Source organism: Panulirus ornatus, chromosome 2 (assembly GCF_036320965.1).
Source record: "Panulirus ornatus isolate Po-2019 chromosome 2, ASM3632096v1, whole genome shotgun sequence".
Classification (NCBI taxonomy): Eukaryota; Metazoa; Arthropoda; class Malacostraca; order Decapoda; family Palinuridae; genus Panulirus; species Panulirus ornatus.
In genome coordinates this window covers 6,284,798-6,297,755 of record NC_092225.1, presented here as the reverse complement: position 1 = coordinate 6,297,755, position 12,958 = coordinate 6,284,798, and the positions used below count along the sequence as shown (strand labels likewise).

General features: G+C 40.5%; 1 protein-coding gene across 1 annotated transcript in view; it reads right to left on the bottom strand.

Annotated features, from left to right (window-relative positions):
- Positions 1-11,347, bottom strand: part of LOC139753320 (uncharacterized) — a 43,592-nt gene extending 32,245 nt beyond the window's left edge. The window contains exon 1 of the mRNA XM_071669643.1: positions 6,591-11,347. Coding sequence (XP_071525744.1) covers positions 7,558-11,343 — 3,786 coding nt within the window. The 5' untranslated portion in view covers positions 11,344-11,347 and the 3' untranslated portion in view covers positions 6,591-7,557. The remainder of the gene's footprint in view (positions 1-6,590) is intronic.
- Between the last annotated feature and the right edge of the window lie 1,611 nt (positions 11,348-12,958).

Sequence of the window (12,958 nt, the reverse complement as noted above, 5' to 3'; positions counted from 1 at the left end):
AGAATTTTCGCCCCTACAAATCCATTTGCTTTTCCAAGTATTTCTCACATACATTCTTTAAAGCAAACACCAGATCCACACATCCTCTACCACTTCTGAAACCACACTGCTCTTCCCCAATCTGATGCTCTGTACATGCCTTCACCCTTTCAATCAATACCCTCCCATATAATTTACCAGGAATACTCAACAAACTTATACCTCTGTAATTTGAGCACTCACTCTTATCCCCTTTGCCTTTGTACAATGGCACTATGCACGCATTCCGCCAATCCTCAGGCACCTCACCATGAGTCATACATACATTAAATATATATATATATATATATATATATATATATATATATATATATATATATATATAAGGGGACGGGAGCGAGGGGCCAGGAACACTCCACTCCTTGTATTTTAACTTTCTAAACGGTTAAACAGAATTAATCACGCGGAGAGTGCTCATCCTCCTCGAAGGCTTAGATTAGGGTGTCTAAATGTGTGTGGATGTAACCGAGATGAGGAAAAAGGAGAGATAGGTAGTACGATTGAGGAAAGGAACCTGGATGTTTTGGCTCTGAGTGAAACGAAGATCAAGGGTAAATGGGAAGAGTAGGTTGTGAAAGTCTTCTGAATCAAGTCAGGGGTTAGTGAGAAGACAAGAGCAAGGGAAGGAGTAGCACTACTCCTAAAACAGGAGTGGTGGGAGTATATGATAGAGTGTAAGAAAGTAAACTCTAAATTGATATGGATAACACTAAAAGTTGATGGAGATTATTGGTGCATATGCGCCTGGCCATGAGAAGAAAGATCATCAGAGGCAAGTGTTTTGGGAGCAGGTGAATGAGTGTTAGTGGTTTTGATGCACGAGACTGGGTTATAGTGATGGGTGATTTCAATGCAAAGGTGAGTATTGTGGCAGTTGAGGGAATAATTGGTATACATAGGGTGTTCAGTGTTGTAAATGGAAATGGTGAAGAGCTTGTAGATTTATGTGATAAAAAAGGACTGGTGATTGGGAATACCTTGTTTAAAAAGAGAGATATACACAAGTATACGTACGTAAGTAGGAGAGATGGCCAGACAGCGTAATTGGATAACGTGTTAATTGATAGGCGCGCGAAAGAGAGACTTTTTGATGTTAACGTGCTGAGCGGTGCAACTGGAGGGATGTCCGATTATTATCTTGTGGAGGGGAAAGTGAAGATTAGTAGAGGTTTTCAGAGAAGAAGAGAGAATATTGGGGTGAAGAGAGTGGTGAGAGTAAGTGAGCTTGGGAAGGAGACTTGTGTGAGGAAGTACCAGGAGAGACTGAGTAGAGAATGGAAGAAAATGAGAACAAAGGAGGTAAGGGGAGAGGGGAGGAATGGAATGTATTTAGGGGAGCAGTGATGTCTAGTGCAAAAGATGCTTGTGGCATGAGAAGCGTGGGAGGTGGGCAGATTAGAAAGGGTAGTGATTGGAGGGATGAAGGAGTAAGGTTATTAGTGAAAGAGAAGACAGAGGCATTTGGACGATTTTTGTAGGGAAATAATTGAAATGAGTGGGAGATGTATAAAAGATGGAGGCAGGATGTGAAGAGAAAGGTGCAAAAGGGGGCAAATGAGAATTGGTGGGAGGGAGAATCATTAAATTTTACGGAAAATAAAAAGATGTTTTGGAAGGAGTTAATAAAGTGCGTAAGAAAAGGGAACAAATGGGAACTTCAGTGAAGGGGGCTAATGGGGAGGTCATAACAAGTAGTGGTGATATGAGAAAGAGATGGAGTGAGTATTTTGAAGGTTTGTTGAAAGTGTTTGATGATAGAGTGGCAGATATAGGGTGTTTTGGGCGAGGTTGTGTGCAAAGCAAGAGGGTTAGGGAAAATGATTTGGTAAACAGAGAAGAGGTAGCAAAGGCTTTGCGAAAGATGAATTCCAGCAAGGCAGCGGGTTTGGATGGTACTGCAGTGGAATACATTAAAAATGGGGTGACTGTATTGTTGACTGGTTGGTAAGGTTATTTAATGTATGTATGATTCATGGTGAGATGCCTGAGGATTTGCGGAATGCTTCCATAGTGCCTTTGTACAAAGGCAAAGTGGATAAAGGTGAGTGCTCAAATTACAGAGGTATAAGTTTGTTGAATATTCCTGGTAAATTATATGGAAGGGTATTGATTGAGAGGGTGAAGGCATATACAGAGCATCAAATTGGGGAAGATCAGTGTGGTTTCAGAAGTGGTAGAGGATGTGTGGATCAGGTGTTTGCTTTGAAGGATATCTTTGAGAAGCACTTTGAAAAAGAAAATGGATTTGCATGAGGCATTCATGGATCTGGAGAGGGCATATGGTGGAGTTGATAGAGATGCTCTATGGAAGGTGTTAAGAATAAATGGTGTGGGAGGGAAGTTGTCAGAAGCAATGAAAAGTTTTTATCGACGATGTAAGGCATGTGTACGTGAGTGTTTCTCAGTGAATGTAGGTTTGCGGCTAGGGTGTGTGATGTCTCGATGTACGTCTAATTTGTTTATGAATGGGGTTGTTAGGAGGTAAATGCAAGAGTTTTGGAAAGAGGGGCAAGTTTGCAGTCTGTTGTGGATGAGGGAGCTTGGAAAGTGAGTCAGTTGCTGTTCGCTGATGATACATCGCTGGTGGCTGATTCATGCGAGAAACTGCACAAGCTAGTGACTGAGTTTGGTGAAGTGTGTAAAAGAAGAAAGTTGAGAGTAAATGTGAATAAGAGCAAGGTTATTAGGTAGAGTAGGGTTGAGGGTTAAGGCAACTGGGAGGTAAGTTTGAATGGAGAAAAACTGAAGGAAGTGAAGAGTTTTAGATATCTGGGAGTGGATTTGGCAGCTGATGGAACCATGGAAGAGGAAGTGAGTCATATGGGTAGGGGAGGGGGTGAGAAAGAGATGGTGTAAGTATTTTGAAGGTTTGTACGTTGTGTTTGATGATAGAGTTTGATAGGAGCCTTAAAGAATGTGTGGAAGTCGAGAACATTATCTCGGAAAGCAAAAATGGATATGTTTTAAGGAATAGTAGTTCCAACAATGTTGTATGGTTGCGAGGCGTGGGCTATGGACAGAATTGTGCGCAGGAGGGTGGATGTGCTGGAAATGAGATGTTTGAGGACAATATGTGGTGTGAGTTTGTTTAATCGAGTAAGTAATGATAAGGTAAGACAGATGTGTGGTAATAAAAAGAGTGTGGTTGAGGGAGCAGAAGAGGGTGTTTTGAAAGGGTTTGGTCACATGGAGAGAATGAGTGAGGGAAGATTGACCAAGAGGATATTTGTGTCAGAGGTGGAGGGAACGAGGAGAAGTGGGAGACACAACTGGAGGTGAAAGATAGAGTGAAAAAGATTTTGAGTGATCGGGACCTGAACATGCAGGAGGGTGAATGGCGTGCAAGGAATATAGTGAATTGGAACGATTTGGTGTACCGGGATCGACGTGCTGTCAATGGATTGAACCAGGGCATGTGAAGCATCTTGGGTAAACCATGGAAATTTTTGTTAGCCTGGATGTAGAAAGGGAGCTGTGGTTTCCATGCATTATTACTTGACAGCTAGAGACTGAGTGTGAACGAATGGGGCCTCTACCTCTGACACAAATATCCTCATGGTGTATCTTTCCTCACTCATTCTCTCCATGTGACCAAACCATTTCAAAACACCCTCTTCTGCTGTCTGAACCACACTCTTTTTATTTCCACATATCTCTCTTACCCTTTCATTACTTACTCGATCAAACCACGTCAAACCACATATTGTCCTCAAACATCTCATTTCCAGCACATCCACCCTCCTCCTCACAACTCTATCTATAGCCCACGCCTCGCAACCACATAACGTTGTTGTAACCACTATTCCTTAAAACACATAAATTTTTTCTTTCCAAGATAAAGTTCTCGACTTACACACATTTTTGAACGCTCTCAGAATTTTTGCCCTTTCCCCCACCCTATGTGTCACTTCCGCTTCCTTGGTTCCATCCGCTGCCAAATCTAATCCCATATATCTAAAGCACTTCACATCCTCCAGTCTTTCTCCATTTAAATTTTCCTCCCAATTGACTTGTCCTTCAACCCTACTGTACCTAATAACCTTGCTCTTATTCACATTTACTCTCAGCTTTCTTCTTTCACACACCTTACCAAAATCAGTCCCCACCTTGTGCAGTTTCTCACCCGAATCAGCCACCAGCGCTGTAGCATCAGCGAACAACAACTGACTCACTTCCCAAGCTCTCTCATCCCCGAAAGACTGCATACATGCCCCTCTTTCCAAAACTCTTTCATTCACCTGCCTAACAACCCCATCCATAAACAAATTAAACAACCATGGAGACATCACGTACCCCTACCGCAAACTATCATTCACTGAGAACCAATCACTTTCCTCTCTTCCTACACGTACACATGCCTTACATCCTCGATTAAAACTTTTCACTGCTTCTGACATCTTGACTCACACACCATATATTATCAATATCTACCAGAGAGCATCTCTATCGACTCTATCATATGCCTTCTCCAGATCCATAAATGCCACATACAAATTTGCTTTTCTTAATACTTCTCACATACATTCTTGAAAGCGAATTTCTAATCCACACATTATCTACTACTTCTGAAACCACTTTGCTCTTCCCCAATCTGATACTCCGTACATGCCTTCACCTTCTCAATCAATACCCTCCCATATAATTTTCCAGGAATACTCAACAAACTTATTTCTCTGTAATTTGAGCACCCTCATTTATCCCCTTTGCCTTTGTACAATGGCACTATGCAAGGATTCCTTCAATCTCTAGGAACCTCCCCATGACTCATACATACATAAATAACCTTACCAACCAGTCAGCAATACAGTCACACCCTTTTTTAATAATTATGTATATGTATATATATATATATATATATATATATATATATATATATATATATATATATATATATATAATATATATATATACGTATACATATATATATATATATATATATTTCTTTTTTTTTTTTTTGCTTTGTCGCTGTCTCCCGCGTTTGCGAGGTAGCGCAAGGAAACAGACGAAAGAAATGGCCCAACCCACCCCCATACACATGTATATACATACGTCCACACACGCAAATATACATACCTACACAGCTTTCCATGGTTTACCCCAGACGCTTCACATGCCTTGATTCAATCCACTAACAGCACGTCAACCCCGGTATACCACATCGCTCCAATTCACTTTATTCCTTGCCCTCCTTTCACCCTCCTGCATGTTCAGGCCCCGATCACACAAAATCTTTTTCACTCCATCTTTCCACCTCCAATTTGGTCTCCCTCTTCTCCTCGTTCCCTCCACCTCCGACACATATATCCTCTTGGTCAATCTTTCCTCACTCATTCTCTACATGTGCCCGAACCATTTCAAAACACCCTCTTCTGCTCTCTCAACCACGCTCTTTTCATTTCCACACATCTCTCTTACCCTTACGTTACTTACTCGATCAAACCACCTCACACCACACATTGTCCTCAAACATCTCATTTCCAGCACATCCATCCTCCTGCGCACAACTCTATCCATAGCCCACGCCTCGCAACCATACAACATTGTTGGAACCACTATTCCTTCAAACATACCCATTTTTGCTTTCCAAGATAATGTTCTCGACTTCCACACATTCTTCAAGGCTCCCAGAATTTTCGCCCCCTCCCCTACCCTATGATCCACTTCCGCTTCCATGGTTCCATCCGCTGCCAGATCCACTCCCAGATATCTAAAACACTTCACTTCCTCCAGTTTTTCTCCATTTAAACTCACCTCCCAATTGACTTGACCCTCAACCCTACTGTACCTAATAACCCTGCTCTTATTCACATTTACTCTTAACTTTCTTCTTTCACACACTTTACCAAACTCAGTCACCAGCTTCTGCAGTTTCTCACAGGAATCAGCCACCAGCGCTGTAAGAATACTTCCCACGTATTCCCTGCGTGTCGTAGAAGGCGACTAAAAGGGGAGGGAGCGGGGGGCTGGAAATCCTCTCCTCTCGTTTTTTTTTTAATTTTCCAAAAGAAGGAACAGAGGGGGGTCAGGTGAGGATATTCCAAAAAAGGCCCAGTCCTCTGTTCTTAACGCTACCTCGCTAACGCGGGAAATGACGAATAGTTTGAAAAAAAAATATATATATATATATATATATATATATATATATATATATATATATATATATATATATATATACGTATCTCCAGGACACCCAAACGCCTTGATGCATTGACTGATCCACTTTATTGGAGCAAGGATTCGACCTACAAAAAGTTACTGAGTCAACACCACTGCACCTGGATTAGCAAGACAGTAATCCCAACAATACAAACCATGATACATAATCATATACCAAAATAAATTTTTACTCAATGCAACTGCATATAACAACCTGGATCAGTAAACAGGACAATATTAACAAGACATAAGCACATTCATAATAATTATGTTAACCCAAGCACGTCATATTGAATCACACACCCAAAATCCATAATAGCAACATGAGGTACCATATAACACCCTATCAATAGCAAATAATCACATCAACATATTATAAGTAGGCATCAACTTACAATATTGACGACACCGATGGCCTGGAGAAAGACTGTCAGAGTCCAGCATAACACCCCTTACCATCCACGCTTAGCAGCTTGTGTCACATGTGCATGCTGTAAACCGGTAATTAAGCTAAACCCAAGTCATATCACAAATATATATACTAAATCTTGAATGATACAGCAATATAAACCAATCTAGGAACCACACCTTCACTCATTTTAATAACCAATAATTTATCATCATAACACAAACAGGCACTCCCTAATCCCTGAATTTGTTAGACCGACCATGAAATCATATTTTCCACAACAAATTACCTTAAGCCATTCCAAATTAAATGAAGCAAACTAGTCAATTTATACAGTGAGATATACCAGCAAACTCGTATCTACATCTCCGAATAACAGGGGGCCCGATCAGAAGGATCAGCTGAGCAATAACACACAAACATGGCTGACGCAATAGCTCACCGTTCTCACTAGGAACCGATACAATAAACTAACAACAAACACATACCTGATAGTGGATTATAAATACATAGCACACCCACAGGGCCCGCATAAACAGCGCCGGCGTCACAAACCACCACACTTAAGTCACGACCTTCACGACTGGCACCCGCTCGCTGGACTGACGAGCCCCGTGGTCCTACCGCCCACCTCTCCTCCATGAGTCCACGTGGACACAAACAAAAGCCAATAGCGAAGCGCAACCAGAAATTCAACTCTCTTAATACATGAATCTTGGTACCAATATTTGTGAGCTGGTTTAAATGCCGGGCCTCCACTCAACCTGTTAGCCACAAGTGAAGATTGTTACACATCAACTCCAATATTCCCTTGTTTATGAACAAAACATAAAATACATACAATACATACAATACATGATAATATAAATACAGAGTACAATTCCCACAAATGAATTAAACATAATAGATCTAATGCATAAAGGGTTAACATCCCATGCAAGAGTCAGGAACCATTAATTACGTTCCTCAACAGGTAGAATTACTACAATACGATGAGCTGATTTCTTTACAAATATATCTTTCTCTCCCTTGTACTCAACACCAGACTTCTTTGGTTTATACCGAAGAGTAACATCCCGCACTCTACCATCTTTGCCTTTCTCTGCCACCGTGACTTCAGCAAATTTCCAGTTTCCCCGTACAACATTACTGTCTTGAAATAATACAAGATCACCAATCTTCAAATTACGTCGCTCAGTATGCCATTTTTGACGTATCAGAAGAGTTGGGAAGAAATCCCGTGTCCATTTCTTCCAAAATGAGTCTACAATACGTTGATGGAACTTCAACCTAGATTCATGACTGGGAAAGTATTCAAAGACTCCCTTTGGAGCTTTGTTCGATGTGCATCCAAGCAAAAGGTCATTTGGGCAAAGATACCTACCAAATTCTGGATCACATCCTGGTTTTATACCAATGGGTCTTTCATTGAGAATATTTGCAATGTCAAAAAGAGTGGTTTGTAATTTACTGAAAGTCAAAATGCTCTCACCAATAGCCACGGTCAAACTTCTCTTGAGGGATTTGATGAGACTTTCACTAACTCCATTTTGCCAAGGAGCATCAGCAGATGCATTAAAAATCCATTTAATCTCTCCTCCATTACTGCGAGCAAAATCCTGCATTTCATTAGAACCCCACTTGGACAGACTCTTTAATTCTTTGTTAGTAGCAGTTAGTTGAGTACCAGCATCTGAGTAAATTTCTCTTGGACATCCCCGGATGGATACGAATCTCCTAAATCCATCAAGAAAGTCTTTGGTGCTGTAACCTTCAATTAAATCCAAACGAACAGCACGAGTGGCTAAGCAGTTAAAAATTACTCCATAGGCCTTACCCTTAGTCCGACCTTTAACTGTGTCCTTGACAAAAAGGGGTCCATATAAATCTAGGGCAGTATAAGTAAATGGTGGAGATGGTTTTAATCGCTCTTCAGGAAGCTGTCCCATAATCTGACCTGCTATTTCCTTCCTCAGTTTCCGACAGGTAACACATTTATATTTCACTGACTTAATCATGTTACGAACCTTTGGTACCCAAAACTTGGATTGGACCTTGGCTCGAGTAGTTTCAACACCTGCATGGTCCAGATCATGTATGGATTTCACATACAATTTGGTAAATTCATGATCAGGAGAAAGTAAGATAAACCCAGTCTGATCATAGTTATTCTTTAACCATTTGGGGATACGTTGGCCAACCACAACCAACCCAGACTCATTCACAGAAGGCCCTAATCTACAGTACTTAGTTCTCCAATCTGAATCAAATTTGGATTGAACGTCTTTTACCCATAACATCTCAGCATTTGCAAGGTCTTCTACAGTTGGAGACAGAAGTATTTTATCAAATGACTTAAGTCGAAGAGCCTGCATGACACGACTAGTAATCCTTAACAACTTGTCACAATTACTGAACCTAGAAATGTTGAATACACTACAGAGATCAGCATCAGCAATACCAGTTTTGGCGTGGGAAACAAACACCCCCACCCTGTCTGGCAAATCATAAACAGGGTCTTTTTTTATGGGCCACATACTGATAGGGAGAGAGAGAAAGGGAGGCCCTATTTGCCAGTTAGATCCTACACCAAGATTAGCAGGTTTGGTAGGCTTGGTGGTCATATCTGCAGGGTTGTCATCTCTTGACATCCACCACCATTCTTCGGGATCAGTCTTACTTTGGATCTCAGCAATTTTCGTGGCAGTGAATGTGCCAAACCCGAAACTTTCTTTCTTTATTTGCGCTCGGACAATGGCAGAATCAACAATATGTATTATAGATTCAAAGCTATAGTTCATTTCCTTTGCGATAGTCTCTCTCATCCTGGCTGCAATTAAGGCTCCACAAAGTTTAATTCGAGGGATGGATAATTGTTTCAATGGGGCAAGTTTAGATTTGGCCATCAATAGTCTTGAATTAAATACCCCTACAGGACATTCCCACCTGATGTAAGCGCATGCTCCATATGCTACGGTAGAACCATCTGAAAAGATCACTAGTGTGGGATTACCAACAGCATTAGCTCCCCTTATACACCTGGGAAACCATAAAGTTTCTACTTCAAATAGCATCTTGAAATAGCTCAACCATTCACTTCTGATCTGGGGCGATACTGCATCGTCCCAATCGTATTTCCTACTCTTGCCGTTGGCCATATCCTCTGGAGCGATAAGACGCCTCAACATTAATTTAGCTTTTAAAGTTACTGGACAAACAAGTCCCAAGGGATCGTACTGAGTTGCAATTTGACTTAAAAGCATCCTCTTAGTCAGGCAATGAGGCATTTCACCAGCAAGATCATCTTGTTTAATGTCAGGCCCAATATGAACTTTACGATGTTTGGGGGAGAAATTTACCTTGACTTCAAATACAAATACATCCCTCTTTGGTTCCCAGACAACACCCAAGACCTTTTCTTTGTGAATTTCTGCTAAATCCAATCTGATATTTACAGGACTATGATCACCTGATAGAATCCAGTGTTTAATTTTAAATCCTCCCTGGGCAACAACCCGCTCAATCTCTTTCATCAAGTTACTTGCTGTCTCATAATTATTACAGTTTCCCAATATGTCATCCACATAGCTATTGTTTATGATAACCTTGGTAGCATTAGGGTACTTATCTTGAAACATTTCTGCAGTTAATTTTAGAGCAAGCATGGCTATAGTTCCACTGGGTCTGTCACCAAAAGGAACACAAGCTAAGACATAATGATCAGGCTTGTTATGAACATTTAAATCACGCCAGAGAAAGCGATGGCAATGTTGATCAAATAATGACATGGTGACAGTGTTATACATCTTGGCTAAATCACATGTGAATACTACCTCATCTTCCCTAAATCTCAACAAAATACCTAAAAGAGAGTTCAAAACATCTGGACCTTTTGCCCACATTTCATTTAAGGAGAAGTTCATGTATTTGGCAGAGGAGTTGAAAACTATACGAAGGGGAGTGGAACTTGAATCAGTATGAGGTATATAAAGTATGGGTCCTTCATAGCCATAAACCTCCTCATCAGTTAATTTCCTAGCAACTCCCCTAGTTACCATATCTTCAATCTGACCCTGATAGGCTTTGCAATAGTCTGGTCCTAGCTTGTGCAGCCTCTTTTCAGTCACGTTCAATCTATCAATAGCAAGAGACACATTATTGGGTAAAAGAGTGGGATCTTTTAACCAGGGGTAACTGACAATCCATCTGTTGTTGACCGGGTCAAATAGCAATCCATTTGTGATAAGAGCTAATTCCCTTTCGTCCTTCAGGCTGTAGTTCTTTTGACCAGGAGTACAATTTCCGCATTTACAACCCGAACATTTAGGATAACATGATGTACCAAGATTTTCAATACTGAAATAACTATCCAAGTCTTCCTTTATAGTTTTCTTTGGCAAAGAAGAGATTTCATCAAAATTTACAATTTTTAAATGGTTAATCTTAACACTGACATTTGGCTGAGCTTTGTGGGAAGTCAAAAATGGATGTGAGCCTCTTAAAACGTAACCAAATTGGTTCTGCATGAGTTGAAGGTTACCATTTGTCTCTAAAACTTGAGGCATAAGGTTGCAATAATCAATCCCTATTAGCAAATGTATTCTCCCGTAAGGTCTCATAATAGGGTAATTATGCAAACTGGGGAAAAGTCTTGACACAACACTAATGTCAACTTCATCAATGGGGGCAGTTATTTCATCTATGCCACATGCAATGATCCTCCATTCAACCCCATCCATATCAACTACCGGGACCACTTATTCTTTGCTAGCCACAGTTTCCATACTATTACCAACTTTGGTTATGGTAATGTGTACATCTCTCCCTTTAAGTCCCAGTTCTTTAGCCTTTTGGTGAGTTATTAAGGATACATTACTTCCACTATCCCATAGTACATTAATCTCCTTTTGTCTACATTCCAAACTGCTCACCATCAGGAGATGACCATCCCTAGATATTAAATTACTGGTCACCTCAGTAGAATCAGGCATTCTAGAAAGAACATAATGTGACATCTTGTGATCCTTTCCACATTTCTTACCATTAACAATTATATCACAAACAGTACCTGAAAGTTTACAATGTTTAGCAAGATGGCCCATATTTACACATTTAAAACAGATCCTATTGTTTTTGAGGCAAGCAAATTTATCTGAATTACATAAATTCTTAAAAGCATAGCAATCATAAATGGTGTGCCCTTCTAAGTCATGGTACCAACAAGTCTTGACATTGTGATGACTTTTAGAATCTCCGGATAACCCTGACACTAGCTTACAGACCGTATTGAGACACTCCGAAATCATAAAATTTTGTTGATCTTGGACTAGTTTTATCTCATGTAATGCATCTTTGACATTTTCCTTCTCTGGAGTTTCACACACAACACTGTGAGTAGTTAGTCTAATTGAAATGCTTCTTAAGTCACTTTCAAGATACTCACACATTTTCCTTTCAGTTATTAAGAAGTCCAACAAATTTTCAAACAGATCCTTCGGATCAGACACCATTTGAGCCTTTAGTACCCATGACCGTTTCAAAATGTTAGGTAGTAGACGTTCAACTAGTGTAACCATTGATGTAGTTTTTATTTCAGACTCCAGACCTATTTTCTTCATATCCAGCCAAGCACGTTCCACCACCTTTACCATGTGAACTAACCTCTTAGAGTCACCGTCCTGCACTGGTTTAAGACTTTTCAATTCACTTACAATAGATTCTGTTAATTTGCAAGAATTTCCGTACTTACTATCAAGGCGAAGAAGCATTTCCTCAAAATTATCCTCTACACCTTCTACACATGTTAGTGCCTCACCTGTCAGGCATTTTTTCAAAGCATAAGCATCTTTACCATACACTGGGACAATTAATCTCATATAGTCTTTCTTGAACGTGCCATAACTTCTCATATCCCCAGAAAACATAGGAGGATCAAGGTGTTTAACTTTCATGGCAGTCTCAACTTTGTCCTTTTCAGCCATGCACTTCTTTGTGACTAATGAGTACAACCCTGACTTAGTTCTTTCACATTCCAAAATATATTCCTCTGCTTCACTCAAGGCTGTTGACTGCTTTAGCACTAAGTAACATGGTGTAATAAATTTCATGCTTTAACTCAAGTACCTTGAACGCATCCTCCACTTCAGCGTAGAGTCCATTCAACACTGCGGGCGGGTCGTCATCCTTGTCTAACCGTTCTCTTAACACGTTGGACTTTCTGGTGAAGCGACCCTTGGCTACCCCACGCTCCACTTTCGTTCCTCCATGTCGGTATTGTTGAATTGTATCTCCAGGACACCCAAACGCCTTGATGCATTGACTGATCCACTTTATTGGAGCAAGGATTCAACCTAC